General features: G+C 37.7%; 1 protein-coding gene across 2 annotated transcripts in view; it reads right to left on the reverse strand.

The window, feature by feature from the left end:
* NAMPT (nicotinamide phosphoribosyltransferase) overlaps positions 1–23,577 on the reverse strand; it is a 37,455-nt gene extending 13,878 nt beyond the window's left edge. The window contains exons 1-8 of one of the 2 annotated variants that reach the window (XM_034964750.3): positions 23,114–23,577; positions 22,398–22,551; positions 14,596–14,752; positions 12,501–12,604; positions 10,086–10,214; positions 6,700–6,858; positions 6,010–6,146; positions 1,259–1,484 (exon numbers count right to left, since the gene is read on the reverse strand). In XM_034964750.3, coding sequence (XP_034820641.1) covers positions 1,259–1,484; positions 6,010–6,146; positions 6,700–6,858; positions 10,086–10,214; positions 12,501–12,604; positions 14,596–14,752; positions 22,398–22,454 — 969 coding nt within the window. In that variant the 5' untranslated portion in view covers positions 22,455–22,551; positions 23,114–23,577. Of the gene's footprint in view, positions 1–1,258; positions 1,485–6,009; positions 6,147–6,699; positions 6,859–10,085; positions 10,215–12,500; positions 12,605–14,595; positions 14,753–22,397; positions 22,876–23,113 lie in introns of those variants that run through there. The other variant, XM_034964752.2, reaches the window with a different exon arrangement.
* Positions 23,578–24,858: the final 1,281 nt, after the last annotated feature.

The raw sequence follows: 24,858 nt of genomic DNA on the forward strand, positions 1-24,858 counted from the left end.
AACTCCAACATGAATCCAGTTCAATCACAAAGTTCAGAGAAACTGTGAAAGGCAGACACAGCATCTAGAACCCACAGTCTCTAAGTTCTCCTTTGCTCTTAAAGCCAAACTGCACAATACACAAATCATCTTACTCATTCACTAACTACTAAAAGTTTTGTACACCAATTTAAAATTTCTCAGAAAGCTTGGTCATATAAACAAAAGAAATACATTCTCTTCCCACAACAATCATTTCTTTTTCCTAAATAAACTGATTAAAGATTCTAACAAACAGAAAATTCCCCATTGATGAAATCAGTTTCTCATAACTAGCTGTGTACATTTTTTATTACGTAACAGTAAAAACATGAAACCTATCAAGTTTGCTAAAACCAAATATTGCAGGCTAAGACAAGACTTTCAGATTGGCCTATCATTTAACAGAATAAGAAAAGACCTCCTTAATTCTGTTTCCCTTTCTTAAGGGGTAAGTATCATCTGCTCATTAACTGACAAACGGTGTGGTCAAGTAGCAAGGCTGCAGCCAAAAGACCTACACTGGATATCTGACTCCTTATCTTTCATGTTGTGTGACCTTGAGCAAGTTACTTTAACCTTTTTAAGCCTCTGTTTTTTTCTTCTATAACAGAGACAGTAATATTTATCACTGTTTTTTTTTTGTAGAGATTAAATGGCGTATCTTATGTAAATCACCTAAAATATTTTTCTAGTAGTAGGCATCAAATAAGCCTGCTATTATTACTTTTTGAAGAAGATAAACCAAGTCCTTGAACATTAACAACAAAAATAACACTGCTACATTATGAATCAACAGTATTTCTAAAGAACCTCCACTTGAAGAGTATTTTTGAATTATTTTTATTCCACATCACCCTGTTCCTATTTCTTCTGTGCTAACAACTTCAAAGGTCTAGCAGTGACTTACGCTGAAAAAGAAACAAACTGCAAATAAGTTTGGTGCCCAAATCATAGGATTAATTAAAATGGCAATGCTGTTAATTAATTTTGCAGGTAAGCAGAAAACAAAATATCTATTCAACTGTCTAACTGACAGTAAAATAATCCATAAGTCTTGGTATCCTTCTGTGCTATTACTGTGTGACCTCAGGCAAATCTATTTCTCTGGGCTGCAACTCTAAAATAAAGGGGACTGGTCCACACAGCTCTGAAATTGTGTGTATGTAAATGAAAAGTAGTATTGATGCAGCTGGCCTACAGAGAGATTCTAATAATAAAGTTACATATGAAAATTTACCTTTAACACAGTGTCAAGAGGGTTTCCAGAATCAGGTCTGATTATTAGTGGTGCCTGTGTACTTCTCGATACTATTAAATGTCTTAGATCTTCACCCCATATTTTCTCACACGCATTATAAATGTCATAGCTATCGCTGACCACAGATACAGGCACTGATGAAAACTGTGTTACAATATGTTCAAAAGCATCTTTTTCATGGTCTTTCCCCCAAGCTGTTATGGTACTAAAAAAAAAATGAAAACACAGATTTACTTAGGCAGACACTTGATCTATCCCTGAATCACCTTTAATCATATCTCATGTTTACTATACCAAACCATCAACATCACAGAGAAGGTGAGTGACTTAGTTTAATGAATATACATCGTAAGGCAAATGAAGTAGCTGGGTCAACCATACCTTACCCAATTAGTTTTTAACGCTTTAAGTAGCTTTACTCCTCTTCAACGGTTAAGTTTCTAACCTCGTATTTTCAACCAATTATCTGTGTGTGTGTGTGTTTTCTGGTATTCCTGAATCTACTCATTTAAAATCAGTCTAACTAAAAAGCACTTGCTGAGTGCCCTTTATACTGTATGTCAAGATGTTAGAATGAATACATATTTCCATTATTTTGTTAGGCAATGAGAGCACCTGGCTCCCTTCTGTGAAGTTTTGAACTTCACAGAAGGTATTATATACCAATAATAGTACAGACATACATTTTGTTTTTTTACCTTTCAAAATCTTATACTTAGAGGCAATTATTTATACTATACCATACATACATATAGTCAACTACCTGTTATATTTTCAAGTGGCTAGTAATAGGAAGTCATATATTTTGTTTGCAGATTATATACTACGAATTAATATATGCCCAGGGAATAAGAATTCAAATACTTAGTTTAAGCAAAACATAATTAAGATGGAAAATAAAGTATGAGAGTTTCTATTGGATAAGAATGGTTATAGTGATTTTTGCAATGTCCTTAATATCAGTTGTTACGGGATAGATTTGTATTCAATATGTAATTATAGATTGGGTATCGCTTATTTGAAATGCTTGGGACCAGAAGTATTCTGAATTTCAAATTTTTTCAGATTTTGGAATATGTGCATTATACTTATCAGTTAAGCATCCCCAGTTCTGAAATCTGAAATGCTCCAATGAGCATTTCCTTTGAGCAAAAAGTTTCAGATTTTGGAGCATTTTGGATTTGGGATGCTCAACCTGTGTAAATATTTGTTAATATATAACGTAAATAATTTTAAAAGATCTCAAACAACTTAATTTTGAAAATTACCATTTAATTATGCCAAGCAATTGGTCATTCTCCCTAATTTTCTAGTCTGCCTCTAATCTGTTCTCCTCAGTAAATAATAAAAAGATAGCACATTCATTTATTATAAAGCCCAAGTAGGTATAAGTTTAACTCATAACTGTTTGAAGAGTCAGACTTTATGTCTGAAATAATCACTTTATACAATGTGTGTGTGTGTTTTTTTTTTAAAGGACTAGAGTTATAACCTTTTCCCATACTGTCAATGGTATACCTGGGGTAGTGCAGCATGCACATTTCAAGATTGTAAAGACTACTACCCAGAATCCAAAATTGAGAGAGAACCTGTTTATATAAAACTCATTAGTGAACACTCTTCTTAACAGCTACAGAGGCTGCCAGTAGCTATGATGTCAATTCTCTACTTCATGCATCTGTAGGCTAAATGGAAAATTAAGATATGACTGAAGAGAAGCTCCTCTTCATATTCAGGTCTGCAACTTTTCTCTTTAAAAAGGAGAGAATTAAGATCAATGAATACCAATACTGGAGAACTTTACAACGTATGAATTAACTCCTACAGTTAAGGGGTCACTACTTAGAACGTTGTATTAGTAAGTCACCTAACGATCTACTTGTATCATGTCTAGCAAACTTCACTGTCCCCATCTTACTTGCTTTCTCCACGACACCTGAATTTTCCTGATGCTTTCTTTTTCTTGACTTCAGTGACATCTCCCATGTTTCATCTTTTTTCCCCTATTTCTATGGTTCCCTTTTCAGTCTTCCCAGATGCTGTGCTCTCCTTCTTTAATCTAACCTGTCAAATGGCAATATTTCTCATAGTTCTGAATTAGGCACTTGTCTTCTGTAACACACCTTGTGTGAAACACTCAAAAGCTTAAAAAAAAAAAAAAAAAAAAAAAAGAGTCCCTGCATGAGGGTTTCCAGTATCTGTATCTTAGCCTCTGTTTTTCTTCCAGGCTCTGGATCTACTTTGTTAGATAGAAAGTTGAATATCTTCATCTCAGCATCCCACAGATACTTGCTCTGGCACTCTCTGTCTAGTCCAATCATAACCTCTATTCTTCTAGTACAGTATGTGATATATGAAGATCATAAATAATCAATGAATTCTACCAATGCCATAAATCCTAATTTCAAGCACCAAATTAAATTTGATACCTTTCCAAAGTTTGAGAAAAAAAGCTTCTGTAATTAAATATTTTTAGGTGCAGATTCATCTATTAAGATACATACAACAATGGTAAACCTCTAAATTTATAGAGTTCTCTTATTTTAAAGTTATTTTAGAGAGTAGCTCATTTATCATCAATGACCTTGTCATGTTGGAGATGTAAAACTTTAGCTCCTCCTTTTGTTTGGTTGGATGGAAGAAATGAAGAACAGAGAGATAAGTGACTTGCCCAAGGCCACCCACTATGTCAGCCGGAAGGTCACCCAGGTTTCCCAACTTTCAGTCCAATCCTCTTTTTGCTATACTACGCTGTTGTTTAAAAGACATTCTATTAAGAACAGGTGAGGCATCTGAATATATAAGGAGTCAAATTTTACAAATGCAATCAATATGAGACCATAAAAATAAAATGGATTTTTATCCCTTGCCCACATACAGTATCCTTTTCATTTTAACAAGTCCTAAAGAAGATATTATCCTTGTCCTCCGTATCATGATGTTACTACTTTGAAATAACCATCAACGAAGAGTCTAATATGTGCATACTATGTTAGATTTTTAAAAGATGTATGTACATCTAAGGCCAAACTAAAAATAACTCTTAAAACTTTGTTAAAGACACTCTTATTTTCCCAGTTTCCTAGTCTTGAAAGTTGTATGTAAAAGTGTTCAACAAGGCCTTACTAATACAATGCTCATAAACGTCAGCTGAATATATTTTCTACTGAGTCCCAACTCAAATTACCAACTTTGAGCAATTTTATCTCCCAAGCCATTGCTCATGTTTACCTACTTCTTTCCATTTATTTAGCACCTTGGTCTGGACTTCATTACCTTAAGACTGCTGGAATAGCTTCCTATAAAGACTACCTTCTGATTTTTCCTTTTTTCAATCCATAGGATAGATATCCTGCTATAAAAAAGTCCCCTAAGATATTTATCTCATAACATCACGTCTTTGCTCAATAATGTCAGTGCCTGCTTCCATTTGAAAATGCCTAATTTAGAATAGCTAGCATGATGTGCACAGTTAACATTCAATGTCAATATATGAGCGCCCTTACTAACCTGAACCTGTCTTCTCAGTCTCCCCTATGCTCCCTACAAAATCTGTGTTTCAGCCCTTATTCTCTAAACATTCTCCCTCCTCTTTCATTCTTGCGCTTTCATCACAATGCTTGATACAAGATAAGCATGCAATAAATATTTACTCAGAGAATGAATAAGTGCCCAATGTTGGCTATTAAATTTTACCAATCCTTCAGGAAGTGAAGATTTTGTATATTTCTATAAAAGCTTTCTTGATCCTGCTAGTGAAATATGATCCTTCCTTTCCTACTGGAATATGATTCTTCCTCTCCTTCCCTTGCAACACTACAGCATTTTAATTGTACCTCCTTACGAGGAGTTAACCAACAGAGCAGACTATTACTAGTGTATTATTTTCATCCTGAGAATAGGGTCAGTTTTTAAAAAATATCCTTCTAACCCTTGTTGCACCCAGTAGACTGCCTTGCATATGAACACCAGTCAACTAATATGCCTCAAATAGTAGCAACAATAAAGCTTAGCTTGATTCTAAACTCACTGCTGGTTTTAGCACTCTGCAATTTTAAGTATTAGCAGAACTTAAATACTCCCTAATGATTATAGTAAATAATTGTTATAAAAGCCAGTGATAAGGTTTGGCAAACATTTAAAAAACCTGATTTACTTTTAATAAAGTTAGCTCTAGGACCAGAGCAGCTGCAGTTTAGATTGTAATTTCTTTCTTGGGTAACTGGAGATAGTTTACTGAGAGCAGACAAGGAAGCGTAAAAAGAATCTGAACACCCTTTCTTTCCTCAATAGGTCCTGCTTTCTCATCTACAACTGAAGGTACAGTACAGATGACAATTTCTAGGGCAAATACAGATAAGGTCATGTAGGAGGACAGGGAAAAGGCAACAAGTGGCTGGTACTTACAGTGAGTGCTTCTAAATTTAATGAATAAAATCTACCTACATATGACAATACAGTAATTGAAAAAAAATTCCTTAAAAGAAAACTTCTATGGCAATATAAGTATTGGAAAAAAGCTCTTAAACTGTTTCTTCTAGGATGGATAAGATTTCTCTGCCTCTCTAAGACTAATGTTTATACTTTTGTATAAATACTGAATTTGTGTTGCTCAAGTTCATGAAGATGGATTGTAGGTACCTGGCTCTGCAGTTAGGTAAAATGTCACTGAGTTACAAATACAAGAGTGAAAAAATTAGTAGTTTTAAAAAATGAACAGAATTTTTTACCTGTGTTCTGCTGCTGGAACAGAATAGCCTGGAACAGGATCTTTCGTTCCATAATATTTTTTAATTAGAGCAAGTCCTGCTACTGTATCTGTTCCTTTGAAGTTAACCAAATGAGCAGATGCTCCTATGCCAGCAGTCTGGAAAATCAATCATAAACCAAAATCCAAAACAGAAAAAAACCCACATTAATAATACCAGGATGCAGTCAACCACATTTAAGGAATATAGCATAGCTCCCATGAGAATTGTCTTTCTCTTAGGAAAGTATTTATTGTCAGACATAACAGTTCCTAATGACAAAGATTCAGTTTTTCCTAAATATTTTAAAAAATCAACTATTATCTCCTCAAAGAGACCTATTTAACAGTGTCCCACTCCCACTTTTCATCACTCTCTCTTCCCTTACCCTGCCTTGAGCTTCTTTATGGCATTATTTCACATCTGATATATTATGTCTGTTTCTGGCTATCCATCTGTCCATCCATCTAATATATAAAGGACAGGGACATCTGTTGAAGGACATATCCCATGTACCCTGAACACAGTAGTAGGTACTGAATACGTATCTGTTGGTTGAATCTTTGGAATTTTAGAACCAAGATCAATCTCAATAACATCCCCAAAAGTTTACAGTGGTACTCTAACCAACAATCCACATTATATTAAATGAGGTTGGTTTCAGTTACTTACCTCTTGGGAAGAGACTCCTCTGTAGCCAAAATCATGTAACTTGTATTCCAGACCATCTAAGTTACCAGAAGTTTCCAACAAATATTTGGCCAATATTTTCTTCTGCTCTCTAGAATTTGTGGCCACTGTGATTGGATACCAGGACTGAACAAGAATAGTCTGTAGTAACAAAATTAACCACAAATATTAAGACATAAAATACTGCATTCTTTCTGAGGAAAATCCTAGCTTTTTTTTTTTTTTTTTGGAGGTATGTCCTGAACTTCCATACTATTAACTAGACACAGAACTGCGCAGCAGGATGCCTGCTGTGTGCATTCCAGATATAGTACATAGCTCAGCTCTCAAATCAGCAACAAAGAAGATAAGCACACCAGGCCCACATAGCAGAGAACTTCACATTATCAAGTTTCTATCCAAAGCTTCAAAGAAGCAAATAATATTTTGAAAGACTATGTGATAAAAGGATCAATTTTTAGAAAGTTTCATGATCTGTCATGGATCAATAGTTTATAAAGTACACTGAAACTTGGATGTTGAGGCAATGTCAAATTGCCCCAAGTTTCTAAATGCTTACTCTTCATTTCTGTACTTAATGTGGACTTGGATCAGATAGGGCATGAACCAGCATTGGTCCGTGGACTGCATTTTGACTAGTATTGGTTTAAAGAAGTTGTTCGTTTACTCCTCGAGGTAGTCTCAGATCTAATTTTCCCTTGGATTAATATGACAACTAATACTTGAAGCACTTTAGCTTACTACTAGAGAATTCTATTTACTGAGTTATGCTTTATGTACTTAGCTTTTATCAAATATATAAGTATTTGATAAAATACTCACGTAAGTTACAGGAAACACTTCCGCATATGTTGTATAATCAAGGTCACTGTCTACTTTGTAATTCAGTGACTATTAAGTTCCCAATGAGAAAATGAAAGAATTGCTGGGTTCCTACTTTCTGATAAGAACAGTTCCTTGATTTCCCCTTTTTTCTTGGTTGTCAGGAAGCTCCACAGAAAAGTCTGTCTAATCACAGCAACCGTAATAATTATCATGGCTTAGAAATTCACTTCTTCATTCTAAGATCATAATTTTCTATTTTCATTTTATAAACCAGATAGTATGTTATTTGAAGCAGCTTCAAATCTGTTTGAAAAAGAGCTGCTAAGATGATGCAATGTCTGTGCTGAACCAAAAAGATATTAACTAAATTTTACAAAGCAAGATTTTACTGAATACCAGCTAAGTGATATATAAATAAAACAAATAAAAAGATTAACCTTGAACTTGCCAATCTAGTCATCTTTTTAAAAAACTACTTTGTAGCATTAGACTCCTGTGACTGATTAAATATGGCCTTTGCAGCTCTTCTCATCAAGAGATGGAATCTCCTTTCTTATCCCTTGATTCTGTGCTGTCCTTATGATGCGCTTTTGACGAACAGAATGTGGAGAAAGTCATGTGTGACTCCCAAGCCCCAGTTTCAAGAGGTTTTGCAGCTTCTACTCTCATTCTCTTAGAACCCCAAGACTACCATGCTCTGAAGAAGCCTCTTCTGGAGTGAGACCTGGTAGTCCCAGCTATCTGACCTGAGGCCCCAGACATGGGAATGAGGCCATTAAAGGCTGTCCAGCCCTGGCTGAACCCTCAGCTAAATGCAGATGCCTAAGTCTAAGCAAGACCAGCAGACGACCATCCAGTCAACCACAGAATCAGGAGAAATAATAGTTGTTTTAAGCCATTAAGTTTTGGGGTAGTTTGTTACACAATAGAAAATCAGTACAATTCTTAAACTCTATAACCAATCACCTCCAACATCTGACCATTCTGCTTCTGAAATTACTGTTTCAATTCCACTGCCAATACCCATGATTATCCTACCTCTATTCTTTAGTCTAATTATTCTTCATATTGCCAGTGGTTACCATTCTAAAACAAGTTTTTTTTTCTTTTTTTCCAGGTTGCATCTTTCCTTAAAAGCCATTAACGGCCATCTACTGTCCATGGGGCGGGGGTGGAGCTGATTCATACAGAATTTGAGAATCTTGCCTTGCTTACCATCTAAAGATTAATCTTATACATTTTTCACTTTTATGCTGCAGTCCCCATAGGACTATCTGTCATCCTAAGAACACTGTGCCATTTCTTCAGCTCTTCCTTCTCCTTATTAAAAGCTTATTTATTTTCCATTTCATGATTCCTTTAGACAGAATTACCTATTTCCTGCTACCAACTCAGCACTAATTCTTAACGATATTAGTGGTTAGTTCAGAATGAATTGCCACCTCTCACTCAAAGGCCCTTTAAGTAAAACATCCTACTCTAACTTCTGTGCCCAGCATTTTTTGGGTACATAGCTGGTACTTAATCAATATGTTATTTCAGTCCTAAATATTAATTTAGTTTTAGTATACGGTATAGACTATTTAAAACCTTTAACCGTACCTTTTTTTTTGAGTGTATTATTAGTTAATGGCCCATAAAAAGTCTATTAATTTCCTGTCAACTTAGCAAAATGTGTTTCAAACACCCTCTTGGACCTCTTATATTTCGATGTTTTCCAATTTTTATAAGTGAGCCTCAAATGTACTATTTTACAATATAATAGCAAATTACTTTAACTGATAAACTAATTAGTCAGTTCTAAGAACTAAGTAAATGCCACCAGATAGTAAGGTGTTATTTCTATAGTAACTTTCGAGGGTATTTCCTCTCACAGATTAAATCTATTATTAAACTGTTCAGAAGCTAAGTAAAGTATTATTATCAAAACTCTGACCATGTGAAAACATATGACTACTTAGGTATACATACAAGAAAAACAAAAAAAAGGCTCGCAGTATAAACCCAAAGCCCAAAATGTACCCTTCCTGAGAAATTAAACAATATGAATAGCAGATCTTGTTTATATTTAGATGAGAAACTGAAAAGTAACAGATGGTAGATCCTAGGACCTAAACTGATGAGAGAAAAATGAAGAAAGTAGTTACTAGAAGTTGGAATAAAGTTCCTTTAGTCTAACTTGAACATTTATCATTCATTGAATGTTGTAAGTTACTAGAAATGTGCTGTTTTTCTAAGTTTGCTCTAAGATAATACACATTTAAAATGGCAATGAATTAGATGAAAGCCAACTAGGTTTTAAAAACAATCACTCTCAATAATTTGATTTAAACAAAATCTCAGAACATTCTATTCTACTAGAAGAAACCTTAAAGATTATTTAGTCTGTCATTTTATAGATGAGGAAATTGAAGCCTGGAAAGGTTAAGTAAATTATAGGAGATTATATAGCTTTATTAGTAACAAATTCTAAACTGTAATCTCAGTTCAATGGTCTTTATTCAATTAATGTTAAATAAGAATTAAAAAAACAAACAATTTACCTCAATCCAATTTGTAAGCCAGTAACACTCTGGATCTGTGTTTTCCACCGTGAAGAGAACATTTCCTCTGGGAATGACAAAGCCCTCAGGAACAGCTTTTATTTCTATTGGAAGATGCCCATCATATTTCTGGCAGGATAAAATGATAAATTTATTTATTCAACAGATGATACTCAATTCCCTGCTGTTTTACTAAAGGTTCTTTACGTTTTATAGAAGCTAAATTTACTGTCATAGAAATTGCAATTGTAGATGTTACTGTAATCTAGTCAGAATATCCTTAGCCTTCTAAAATAAAACTAGTTAAAATTATTAACATAGGTACTGATATTAATTTTTAAGTTTAATGCTGCCACGTGCTTCTGCTAAGAACATTTATCACTACAAGTGGCAGAAAATTCCAAACTCATCAAAACCAAACTGTTGCTTCTTCCCTGCTTTTTCAGAAAATGAGAAAGGATGAGTTTATTCCAACATATTCTAAAAGTATTCCAAGAACACTACCTTTATTCTAAATTCGTCATTTTCACAAAATAAAGGCTGCAGATTGGAAGATAAAGGATTGCTATTAAAGAACAAAAGAAAACAAAACGAGAGAGAAGGAGAGCTAGAGAAATCCCTGCAGAAGAACCGAAATAGGTTCCCTCTATTCTGGTCGTGGACCTGAAACTATGAGACAGGCCAAACACAGAATCTTGGCAATTAACACTCGAGTCTGACTTAACTGACTTCCTCTTAATGCAATAATTGCCTCCAAAATTAGGCTGAAGGTTATTTGTTATGTGACACTGTATCTCCCTTTTAAAGCTAAGAGCTGTGCCTAACTTTTCACTAGGAAGGCAAGCTGTTTCAGAAATCCTGATAATTTATTTATGTGATTTGGGACAAGGTAATTAAATACAAGAAAAATCTGTTTAATACAAGCACTGGAGGCACAGTGTATAGCAAAAAGAACATTGCCCTACAGGTCCTAGTTTGGACTCAAAAGCAGCGGGGAGACCTTGGACAAGTCACTTGCCATCTCTCGGTCTCAGATTCTGTTTGTAAAATGGGGTTAGACCAGATTATCTCTAGAGAACCTTTAGTTCCCCAAGATTTTCTGATCATATAATCAAACGACTTATTGCCCTGGCCACTGGACAGTATAGTAATAAGCATAGTACCTAACTTATTACTGTATTTATCCTTCCAACAAACCTCACAGAAGAGAAATGGAGCAAGTACAGGTGATAGCTCACAGATTCTATTGACCTTATTTAAGATACAGGAAAAGTGCAGCACAGAGTACTTACCTGACTTTTTCAAGACCCATAAGTACCAAATAGTATAACTCAGTATTGTCATACAGGCATGAAAGTTAAAGTATTTCTAATTATTCTGTGTTTGACAGTCTTTTCAATGTAAGAAACTTTCGTTTGTGAGACTTAAAGTAACACTCAACATCAAGATATGCCAACAGATTCCATTCCCAACTGATCATTGTAATAAAAGGAAACCACCACGGGATATTTAACTCTTATAATTCTATTACCATGTCTTTGAGTGCCTTAATATTCAGGCAATGAATTCAAACATACTAGATATAAATATAATACAATCAAGACTAAAAATCAACTTTGTGGATCAGCACCAAGCCATTCTCACTATTCAGTGAGAAACTTCCCAGAATTATGTGTAGTGATAGACTCACAGCATCTATTTTCAGTCAAGAAAATAGACCTACATTTAGAAATTGCCAAATAACCATGCCCTTTCCTACCTATAGTGTATTTTCAAGAATGAATTATCTTTCTCAAAAATGTTATTTAAGTTATAATTCATTTTTATTAATTACTTAGACTTGCTGTAGATTCTATATGCTAATGATTTAACATGGGGGATGCGGGGAGAGGGATAAAATGTCAACCTTAACTTTTCAAAAGGATATATTGGCTATAATATAACTTTTCAAAAGGATATATAATGGCTATGAAATAGCCATTATATTCAGATCACAAACAAAAAAGAACTGTAATGATACTCTAATCTCTTATTCAAATTCTGGCCGGCGATGGTGGCTCACACCTGTAATCCCAGCACTTTGGGAGGCCAAGGTGGGCAGATCACTTGAAGTCAGGAGTTTGAGACCAGCCTGGCCAACACAGTAAAACCCCATCTCTACTAAAAATACAAAAATTAGCCAGGTGTGGTGGTGCGTGCCTGTAGTCCCAGCTACTCAGGAGGCTAAGGCAGGAGAATAGCTTGAACCTAGCAAGCAGAGGTTGCAGTGAGCCAAGATTGTGCCACTGCACTCCAGCCTGGGTGACAGAGTGACACTTTGTCTCCAAAAAAACAAAACAAAAACAAATTCCTTTGCAAGAAGTTTTGAACTAAAAGAAAAACCGAAACATATCAAAACATGAAACCATCTTTTACCTCAAGAATGTAGTTCCATCCCTTTTCATTAAAGACATCATCTTGGAAATGTTCTTTGTAGATATCTTTGGCTTCCTGGATTTTCTCTTTGGTTACTACTTTACCTAAAAGAATATACACGTCCTGTTTACATTTACTTCTAAAGGTGCATTCTGTGAGTTGCTGAACTGTCATAGAATTAATATCTTTGGCTATTTCACCCATTCTATGGATTAAAAATATAACTAAGAGGTTAGATGACTCACCCAGAGTCAACAGCAGAGTCAGAAAAGGAATCTGTAGTTTTAATAACTCAAAGTATAAATGTTTATTTATTGTAAAAGCAGATGTGTAATAGAAAAAATTATTACTTGCACAGCTTTTAAAAATGATATTAACTTAATTTTTTTCTCTTGATTAATTTTGGTACTTTTCAACTTTGAGATGACTCAAAAGCTTCTTACATCCAAATGAAACTTCTCACTTCGTTCGTAAAGAATGTGGCATCTTTAGGGTTGGTAAGTCAGTAATTTCCACAATTACTAAATGTCTGCCCCCCAAACAACACACTTTTAATTAACTTTTCTTATCCGTAAATGAGGATAAAAATCGAGTACCCACTTATATGATGTTTGTGAGGACAAAATGAGTTAAGACATATGAACCACTTACAATAATGCTGGCCTAGAATAGGTAATCAATACATTTTAGTTATAATTAATAATGAGTAATATTTTACAAAGTTCTTAAGTTGTATGACTAAATTAAAGTGTGCTATCAGTTGCTGGTAACTTAATACAAGATAACTAGTAAACTCGTTTAAAGTATCTTGGGGCCAGGCGTGGTGGCTCATGTCTGTAATCCCAGCATTTTGGGAGGTCAAGGCGGGCGGATCGCTTGAGAGCTCAAACGTTTGAGACCAGCCTGGTCAACATGGTGAAACCCTGTCACTATAAAAAAGTAGCCAGGCATCGTGGTGCGAGCCTGTGGTCCCAGTTACTTGAGAGGCTAAGCAGGAAGGATCGCTGGAGCCTGGGAGGCAGAGGTTGCAGTAAGCCAAGATTGCACCACTGCACTCCAGCCTGGGTGACTGAGTGAGACCCTGTCTAAAAACAAAACAAAACAAAAAAACTTTGGTATTCTTGCCACTAATAATTACTTCTGATATCTAGCTGGGTTTTCAGTAGTATAAGACTATCTGAACTGCCTAATCTTAAAAGAGTCAAGATTATAGAAAAGAGTTATTGGCCTAAAATTCAACTTACTGTTTTCAATTCTGAAATTGTTTAATTCAAAAGGTTAGAGATAAACTTTTCCAACATGTATAATGTGTTTGGGAACTGTTTTCCCCCTAGAAACACCATTGCAAAAATTGATTAGAAATGGCCTTTCAAATAAGAAAGCACAGAAATTGGGGGATTTTTGTTTTAATATGCATTTGCAACTAAGTCCAGAGACACAGGTAGTTTTTAAAAATAGGTCTACAAGGTAAAACTGGCTAATATAAAAATATTCTGATTGCTACCATAATTCAAAGGGAGTTTCCAGTTCATTAACAACTCCTTTACTTTGAATTAATGACTAAAGTATAACAAACAAGATTAGCCTCCAAAAATTAATGACTTTTCTAAACTTATTTCAAAACTTTTAGTTCGGCCAGGAGTGGTGGCTTACGCCTGTAATCACAGCACTTTGGGAGGCCAAGGCAGGTGGATCACCTGAGGTCGAGAGTTCAAGACCAGCCTGACCAACATGGAGAAACCCCGTCTTCACTAAAAATACAAAATTAGCTGGGTGTGGTGGTGCATGCCTGTAATCCCATCTACTCGGGAGGCAGAGGCAGGAGAATTGCCTGAAACCAGGAGGCGGAGGTTGCGCTGAGTTGAGATCATGCCATTGCACTCCAGCCTGGCCAACAAGAGCAAAACTCGGTTTCCAAAAAAATAAAAAAACCTTTTATTTCAGAAAACTTTTCTCATACTTAGAACATCAAACACACACCAAATTATATGATTCAATGCATCCAAATTAACAGATTTGTTAAAAATTCTAAAAGAACTCCTAAAGGAGTTAACAGTAATAAGCAGTGTTTAAAATATACTAGGAAAAGTAATACCTTTTAAGTACTTATTAAGAATGTACTGCAACCCATAAAATACTGTTTCCTCATATTTCACCTTCCTTAATTTGGAGTTTTCTGTCTTCTTTTCACGGCATTCAAAGTAGGAATAAACTTTGCTTGTGTTGGGTGGATATTGTTTATAGTGAGTAACCTATGTAAAGAAATACACTTCTGTTAGAAAACACCGATGAGTAGACTATAAATCACAACAGAAAAGGCCTGAAGTTATTTCAAAACCAGAGAAACTATATTTCTTGTTTGCTATTAACCAGTTTCTTTTCCTGGCTATACCAAATAAAAAATAAGTATCTAAGATATTTTCAGAGTTCAGTATCTTAAAACCACAGGAGAGCGTTAAATTTTACATACAAGCACACTAAATCTACTACAAGGCCTCTAGGTTGGAAAAGTATTTCATTTGGTTTTGGGGAACAGTCCTTCATCCAGGCGAAGAGAGAGAGAAGCAGCTGCCTAATGGGCACACACAACAGAAAGGAATGAACTGAAAGACAGCAGAATTTGGTACTGCTAATATCTCAATGCGGTATGTTCCAAAAGTCAATGACTTAACATGACTACTTCACTTGTACAATGAGGTACTGAGGATGATCACTTTTAGCCTTCATAGTGACACTATGAAAACCTGGATGACAGCAATGGCAGTGGCAGCAAAGTAAAAAAAAATCCTGTTTTGTAATCTCCCTTTGTCAAATCACCCACCTAACTGGAAAATAAATTCTTATACAATGAAACATCAAATCCTTATGAGTTTAAAATACGAAGAGGTCTTCCTTAGCACAAATTTCTTTTCCATGAACTTGGGTAAGAGCCACCATGTAAAAAATTTATCTGCTTTTAAGAAAGAAAAAGTAAAAAGTGAGTGTTCATTATACTTTTAATATGGTTAAAACATGGAAATAAATTCAAACATTTTACCAATAAAAAATAAAGTGGAAGAATAATGTGTATTTGCCCAATTTCAAGAGTAGGAATAATAGTGCCTTAAGGTTTAAGATACACGGTGAATCGTGGCAATGGTGGAATAAATCTTTGCAGACCATTTTTCATGAGTGATCACTGTGAACATAAATCATTTTTCCTGTTTAGCTTTGATCTCAAGTTCAGGAAAGCCAATGCTGTCTTTGGGTACACAGTCTCAATCTCAGTAAAACTTGGCTCTATCCTCAAGAATCTTCATAGCTTAGTACAAGAATCCTAAGATGAATATATTTCCATTGATGATTCTGAATGAATGTGCTGTTTCCTTGCCAATGGTAGCATACTTGCAACTCTATAAAAATAGCCCCTAATGCAGCACACAGACAACCTTGGAGGTAAATCTTTATAGTAACAAGTGATCTGAGAGTTTAAGTCAAGCAGGAGACTTGGAGCTGTTTTCCTTAAGTACAACAGATAGTGATATACTAAAAGGTACAGGGAAGTCTCATCAAAAGCTAGAAGTATATGTCAGGGCTTATTAAGGTTAGAATCCAGGGACTGATCCCACTTTAATAAAATTTAAGAAGTAGCTAAGCAAGATAGCTAATACAGAATCTGCAGCAATGAAATTTATGTCAATTCACTAAAATGCAAAAACAAATTTATGAATGAGTCTGTAGTAATAAATATGACCACTACCTCAACTACTTATGAAACTGAAGAAAAAGACACCTCTACCTAAAAACACACCCAAGATGTATGTAAAAATGAAAATGTCCAGTTTACAATGTAAATAACTCCAACTTCTTTAGTGGGACTAAGTAGTGAGACAGAAGAAAAGCACACACGATGAAGTAAAACTTGAAAAATGGTGTAGATCTTATAGCACAAGTTTGTAAGTCTGATTCATAGTTTTATTTCTCCACAGTTTGACCCTTACTGTTCAGGTACTTAATGATGCATTCTTTATCAGATTTAAAATTACTAGAAGGCAAGTTATTTTCTTTTTCTGAGAAGACGAAGAGTCAAAAGCAAAATGGAAATGTCTCTAAGCTATTTAACTCTGTATCTTGGTCTAAAAGTATACTGAAAATGTTCTTTGTACAAATACAGCTCCAGTTCTGGACAATAATTAAATATTTATAATTTTAAAGCTTCAGCTATGTTCTCTAATTATAGTACTTTAAAAACCTACCTTTACTTAGAATGCCTTCTCTGAAAACAAATACCATTTAAAATACAAAAATGTCTGAACTGCTTAATTAGAAACAAAGTATGAACTCTAAAAATCTTTCGAGAACCTTAAGAGTATCGTTTTAGAATATAGCTAACGCATCTAAGTTATCTAGGCAAACTCGCAGGTAATTAGCCAAGAAACACCATTTATTAACTATCTACTAACACCCAACAAGTTTACAGAAGAATACAGAGCATGTTTAGGTCTACTTATAGGGGTATATGTACATGTTGTTTAATGGGAAAATGTTTTTAAAGCAGAGCTTTTTAAGAAAATGTTTCTAACAATATAGTCAAAAGGATTTATAATGATTCTAGTTTTGCTAGCTTACTGTCCTCTTCATTTTACTTTCTACTAAACAGGCCATTTTGAACCTTCACCAGAAAATCAGATGATATAGCGTAAATTCAAATCAACTGTTATTTTATAAATACTTCATTCACAAATACATACTCTGTATCTACTTCAGACACTGAGGATGAGAAAGTAAATAGAATGACATGGTCTCTATTTTCAAAGGACTAATAAGGGCTGAAGAAGGAAGAAAAAAATACATAAACTAAGTAATTTCAGATCAAGATAGATGCTATGAAAATGTAAGAGAATGATGGGCTAGAGGGGGCCAGGAAGACTTCTTTGAGAAGGTGACATGTGAGCAAGACCTAAATGACAAGGAGACAGGAAATGCTTTGGCATAAGGGACAGAACAGAAGGCAGGCCAATGTGGTAGGTACTTAAAAGTATGGGGGCGGGGTGGGGACAGTAAGAACATGATAAGGTCAGAGGTAGGCAGAAATGAGATCATGTAAGGCTTACAGACTACCCCAAGGAGCCTGGATTTTATACCAAGTGCAATGGGAAGCCATTATGTTTTAAGCTGGGGTGAATATGACATGATTCACCTTTTAAAAGGATTAGCCTAGTGGTGGATAAGAATGGATTATAGGGTGACCAAAGAGTGCAGGAGTTAGGGGCTATTAGGTTAGATGGGAGAATTTGCCCAGTGTTTTTGGAGGTAAAGGGGAACTAGGCTGATAAATTGGATGTGGAAGATAATGAGGGAGAAGAATTAACACCTCCCACATTTTTGGTTGAGCAACTGCATTAATAAGAGTGCCATTTATAGAGATGGGGAAGGCTATCAAATGGTAGGGAAATGAAGTGCTCAATTTTAAATGTTAAGTAACACTAACAAAAAGTTTCATAGTATTCTAAAGTTAACACAGAAAGCTCTTAAATCATGTTAACTTTTTTAGCACTGACTTGACTTCTATTACTAAAGAAAATGGTTCTACAATAAATACAAAATTATTCCGTAGATGTAAACAAAACAAAATACCTAATAAGATCCCAGCAAACCTTCCCAGTGAAAATGCTTCCTAAACTGGCATGGCCCTCTTGCTGTTAAAAGAACACCATCTGAACATCAATACATATGTGGTAAAGAACTGGCCGGGCACGGTGGCTCATGCCTGTAATCCCAGCACTTTGGGAGGCCAAGACGGGTGGATCACGAGGTCGGGAGATGGAGACCATCCTGGCTAACATGGTGAAACCCCGTCTCTACTAAAAATATAAAAAACTAGCCGGGCGTGGTGGCACGCGCCTGTAGTCCCAGCTACTCAGGAGGCTGAGGCAAGAGAATCGCTTGAACCTGGGAGGTGGAGGTTGCCATGAGCTGAGATCGTGCCACTGCACTCCAGCCTGGGCAACAGAGCAACACTCCGTCTCAAAAAAAAAACAAACATAAGCACACACAGAAAAATGTAGTTCTTTTAACATAACTCTTCAGGTGTGTGATTAATTTACTTCATGAAAGGATAAACTTCTAAAAATTATTACATACTAGATAACAGTAACTGGTATTATTTTAATGCCTAGAACAAAAACGGTCTAGCCCTAAGTCAAATGATGGACAGCTTTTTCCATTAAGAAGTGCTGGCCAACCAACTGTATCAAAAAATTAGATTCCCAAGGCTAAATATCCTTGTTCCAAGTATGACAGTTTTTTAAAAAAAGTATGAGATATGACACATATATTTCAGTTGAACAGAATCCTTTTGGGAAAAGAAAGCCTAGTTTTCTCTAGATGCTTCTCTAGATGTCCCATAGGGCTGATTTGATGTCTTAGGGTTGATTTGAAGATCTTTCCTCCCACAATGGGATCACATGACCAAATGCAAGTACTACTATCTTACTTTTTCAGTTATACTTTTTAACTGCTAAAAAATCACAAGTCAACATTTAAAAAATAAGCTGTATATGTAAGATCACATGGGATAACATACCCAAGGTCACAGGGCAAGTTATGTTAGCTATATAATATCTAAGGGCAATCAGAAGAGGATACACTCTGCCCAACACTGGCTAAGACTTTCTGCTGCTTCAAAGCTAATGTGCTAGAAACAGCAAAAACCATAACCGATTCTTCTTTTCAGTATTATTTAAGATTTCTTAAACCCTGGAAATCTGTCTGTTGCCCCCCAAAATAATTCACTGCTATTTGGCTTTGAAGCAATACTCACTCATAAACATGACTTAAGGATTTTGGGTTATTTGGGGAAGGAGAGAAATTGCAAAATCACCTATAATCATATTGCCTCTTCCCTTAAAACCTCTTGCATGGAGTTTCTAATGACTTGTATCTCTTTTGCCACACCTTTAAACCAGATTTCATTAACTCACAACGAGAACACCAGCTCAATTATTAATGACCTAAATTAATCTCCCTATGAAGTATATTCATGATTTATATATTTTATTTATGGTGCTCAAGTTTTTCCTATATAACAAAACATAATGGAAAAATTGAAATATATGTACAATGTCACATACATCTTTATGAATGCATAGGCAGTCTCTGGGGTACAAGCTGCAACAGTACCCCACTCATGAGGCTCAGGTTGCCTCAGGAGCCACTGTGACAATACCGAAGCATCTGCTCAGAAGCAGTGAAAGACAAGCAACAAAAATTTGTTACTTGGCCATTAGAGGAAGCAAAATTTTCTTTTTTTTTGAAAAAAAGCTGCCTTGAATTCCTAATCACCATATATAAATTTCACAGCTCTTTGAAACTTCCGTAAAATCAACTTCTGTCCATCCTGGATTTCAAAATACTACTTATCTTTGTCTTCTTTTATAATACCCAATAGGTCACCAACATTTATTAAATGAATGGTTAAAACTATGGTGAATTCTAGATAACCAGCTTACAGATGACCCTTTGAGAAGCAACCTACACCAGACAGCACATTTCATAACTAATGGAGAATGCGGTTTAAACTGTGTCCTTACTTCTAACAAGAACCACGATGAAAACAGAGGAACCACATTCGTCTGTGTCCTTAATTCCTTACTATATACAATAAAGTATGAGGTTACAGAAGTGAATGTGTATACTTCAAATGCTCCTTTGGTCCAAATAGTTCTGGACTCTCTTGACAGGATACAAGACAAAACAAAACTCCCATTGTCATGTGCTTGCTACCATACCATCTACTTGCAAAATAACTTTCGTAGTGCTTAGGCAATCAATTATTCTTTCTTCAATTTTAGAAAGAAGAAATCAACAATATTTTGCTCTCTTCATCATCACATCTGAAACTACTAGAGTTCCCAACTTTGGCCAATAGTTTGTAAGCACTGATAAGGATATGTAACATTCTCGTGTAATTTCTAAATAAGTTTCATTACTTCTAACCTCAAGATTATCATTTTTGTCCTTTTTCCTAAGATAAAAAGACAAAAATGTAAAATAGGTTATAAGGACCCCTAAAAACATAAGGAAATGAAACCTAAGACTTAAATGTGACTGTGGAATACACAATCTATTTTAGCATACTGCGGTAAGCCACTGGTATAAAACATATCGACTTGATTGAATCCTCTAGAGGTGACTTTTGGGGAAAAAATGAAAAATCTAAGATGAAAATATTCTGAAGTTTCATATTATAAAGGATATAAAACATACCAGTCTGACTTGAAAGTTGACAGAAGTAAAATTTATTAAATAGGTGCAAATTCTAATAGTGCAATTAAGTATGGCTCACTAGATTAGAAACCTTTAAGGTAATTCACTATTCTAACTAAAAGCACCCCAGAAAACTGATGTTAAAGTAATTTTACATTCCTTATGTATAATGGTTAGAGGAACTGCAAACTAAAGGAAGTTGCATTCTTCTGTTTTTAAAATTTAGACTATTCAACCTCCCTTTACATTTGGCTAACATGCAAAAAAAAAATCTGACAGTTATTTTAGATTTAGTTAAGAAAAAAATTCTACAAAACTATGAATGAGGCTATTCTAAAATCACTATTTAAAATTTTGAAAACACTATGATTGAACCAAGAGAACACAAGAGGAGGTTTTAGGACCAAGTAAAGGACCATACTTGAGGTATTATCACGTATACTTGACAATATTGTCAAGAATCATACTTGATAGTGTTCGGATTTTGCAATACTTTAAACTTGCATCTAAAAGACAACTTGTTGATGGATCTTGGCTCGATTTCAAGAACCTATCTAAATATCATAAACAGCATTTTAAGCTGATTGGGAAAAAAACAGAAAAAACTTAAGTAAAATGGAATTCTCTAAAATACTTTCTCGGTATATCGCAGGAGGGCTAAAAACAAAGGAAAAAAAAGAATCAAAACAAAAACATGAGAGTACTATGTTTTACCACTGTATTCCAAACCACTATGCTGCTCAAGTAAAATTTACTTTACCTCTTCCCTTCACTACTGCGTACTTCATATCAACTGAATGTGGCAGCTACCCACGCAAGTGTTCAATGGGCATGTGAACGCAACGTTGTGCCATTTCCCTCTCCACATGTTCTCTAGGGTTAAAACTACAGTTCCTTTAAATCCTCGTGTTTCATTTTCCTTTTCACAGAAATCCTGTAATGACCCTAAAGGAGTTAAGAGCAGAGCGGCCTCTACACCCAGGGATAAGGAGCACGAGCAATCACTAGGTGCCAAGGAGTTTGAAACGGAGCCCGGCGGAGTGGGACAGGGGAATCCACTACGGCTACCGGGGCCAGGCGAGTGTCCTCCGCGCCGGAGCCGCAGAGGACCGCGGCTGCTCCGGCGCCCGCGCCAGGACTTCTCCCACCTCGCGCCCCGGGAGACTTACCTGCCCAGCCAGGGGCGAGCGCGCCGGGCTGGCCCGGCGGGGAAAGCCCCGCTCACTCTCCACTGCGGGTCCCCGGGGCCGTTACCTAACTGGTCCCAGCTCCAGGCCAAGAGGCCGGGCTTCAGGGAAGGGCATGCGCTCGCCGGCGACGCCCAAGCCCCGAGCCCCGAGCACCGGAGCCCGGGAGTCCGCTGGGGCCCGCCTCAGTCCCCCGCCGCGCCGCCGCCGCCGCGCGCCCCCAGGCCCCGCCTCCACCGCCCAGCCCTCCATCCTCCTCCAGCCACCTCCTGCCCACTGCGGCGCCTCCTCACCTGCCCCAGCCGCCGCCGCCCGCGCCTCCGCCGGGCCTCCCCGCGCCGCGACCCTAGCCCTAGCCCCAGCCCCAGCCCCAGCCCCAGCCCCAGCCGCCCCCGCCCCCCTGCCGCGCGCTCGTCCCCAGCGCGCCCCGCTCCTCCTCATCTGCCCCCGCCCCAAGCTTTACCTTGTAGGAGTCGGTGGCCAGGAGGATGTTGAACTCGGCTTCTGCCGCAGGATTCATCTCGGGCCGAAGGACAGGGGCCGCGCGCCGCGAGCTCCCTGGCGCGGTTGCGAGGAAGGAGAAAAATGAGCTTCACCGCGCTCCGTTGCTTAAGTCACTGCTCGGTCGGCGGAGGAGGAGGGGGAGAGGGGGAAACGGAGAGAGGGGAGGGGTCAGAGGAGGGCGGGCCCGGGAGCCGTGACGCGGCGCGGGTGACGGCTGCGGCGGCTCGCGTGCTCGCAGTCTGGGAGCTCTAGCGGACTCCCCACCTCGGTTCCCCCGCCTTCACCCCGTCACCCTCGGGGGGCTGAGAAAGGGCGGGGCGCGGCAGCGCGTGCGCAGTGCGCGGGAGGCGGGGTGGGGAGGAGGACGTGATGCACGCGCTCTTCCTCCCAGACGCCAGCTCCGGGAAGCTGGAGGCGGCGGGGCAACCCCGGCGCGTGACTCGGGCGCTTACCTAAGTTCGAGTTCCCGGCACGGGCGCGGGAGGGCGGGGCCTGGAGGGGGCGTTCCAAGCTTCGCCAGTGCCACGAGGAGCCGGTTCACCCGCCCCGCCTGGGACCTTCCGTCCTACCCAGTCCTGGCCGGTTTTCTGGGTCCTCCTGAAGTCACGCCACCCGGCTAGGGGGCGAGGAGCCTCCTACTGCCCATCTTCCCGTACACCACGCGCAGTTACTCACCTTTGTCTCCGGCCTGGATTAAGGATCCAGCCTTTCGCCTCCATCCCTCTTGTCCCTCCTGATCCTCCTGACCCTGTCTTTAAGATCCCAGGAGCTGCGGTGAGGAGTGAGGCTGAGGGGCCCCTTTCATCTGACGCAGCGACTCCGCTTTCCTCCGGCGGCTCTGTCTATGGCTGAGCTCTTTGATCCTTTGAGGAATGATTTGACTTTTCCCGAGCAAAGAGCCTGCGTTGAAAAGCGGGGGTGGAATTCAGTCCTCACAGATAATGAGGGGACAAGACCTAATTGAACCGAGTATTGCCGGGAAGGAAAAGGCAACGGGCCAAGCCTTTGACAGGGTGCGAAACTGACTTTTATCATCGTTATAGTCTTTAAATCCTGGGAAACGAGTTGGCAACCCCAAAATAAAGAAGTGTAATGACGTCTGATGACTTCACCCAAATACAGACCATTCCAAGAAAGACTTGCGCAGTTCTCATGTGTGGTTGCGTTTTTGCATAAAACTAAGATTCCCTTTGTCCGCATGTTTAATAGCTTAAAAATAAATTGAGGTTTTTATCGGATAAAAGTAGCCAGGAAAAAGTGATACAGTGAAAACGATTACAGGATATTTATAGACTTGTCTTTCAAGTTATTAGAAGTCTCATTCTATCTGGGGGCAGTGATGGTGGTGGTGGTAGTGGAACTTGTGAATTGAGATTCATCTCGAAACTGGAGGCATGGCTGAGACTTCTAATAAAGACAACCTCAGTCAACACTGTCTTGAAGTCAGTACATATTTTTGACAATCACCTCATCTACACGTAGATACAATACAGGGCAAAGATCATGGAAGTGGAAGGTATCACCAGGCACTCACCAATGTAGTAAATACTAATACACTTACAATTATTTTCAGCAACGAGGTTTGAAACAAGAGGGCTTATGTATTTATTGGTTGATCTTCCCTGTGTTTTACCGGGGAAAATTATTTGTAAACGCATTTAAACAAATTATTATTTTTATTTTGAGACGGAGTCTCGCTCTGTCGCCCAGGCTGGAGTGCAGTGGCTGGATCTCGGCTCACTGCAAGCTCCGCCTCCCGGCTTCACGCCATCCTCCTGCCTCAGTCTCCCAAGCAGCTGGGACTACAGGCGCCCGCCACCACGCCCGGCTAATTTTTTGTATTTTTAGTAGAGATGGGGTTTCACCGTGTTAGCCAGGATGGTCTCGATCTCCTGACCTCGTGATCCTCCCGCCTCGGCCTCCCAAAGTGCTGGGATTACAGACGTGAGCCACCGCGCCTGGCCTAAACAAATTATTTTTTAATATTTGATTTTGGGAGTTTTTTATATTACTTCAAGGAGTGCAATTCAAAGAAGGAAAAAGATCATTTTTGTCCTTAATTTGGTGTTTTTTCCTTCATTTAAAATTTATATAACCTACTTTACTTATAGTACAAATTCTTATTTGTTTAGCTTCCTGGAATTCATGTATCTATAAATGACCGTTGTTCTATGCTGCTTTATGCAGAAAAGAAAGTAGGATTCTGATTATAATGTGGGCTTTGTTTATGGTAGTATTTTTTTAAGATGCAAAATTTGATCTTGCAGTCTTTGAGTTGAATTTGCAGTTTTAAAATAAAAAGGTCTTATATCTGTGCAAAGAAAAAATATTATTGTATTGACATTGCTTGTTAAATTAAGGAGTGAGGCCTGCACAAGTATTAGTAATGTGAATCCTCACAGTAGTCTCCAGAGGAAAAA

This window comes from Pan paniscus, chromosome 6 (assembly GCF_029289425.2).
Source record: "Pan paniscus chromosome 6, NHGRI_mPanPan1-v2.0_pri, whole genome shotgun sequence".
In the NCBI taxonomy this organism is placed as follows: domain Eukaryota; kingdom Metazoa; phylum Chordata; class Mammalia; order Primates; family Hominidae; genus Pan; species Pan paniscus.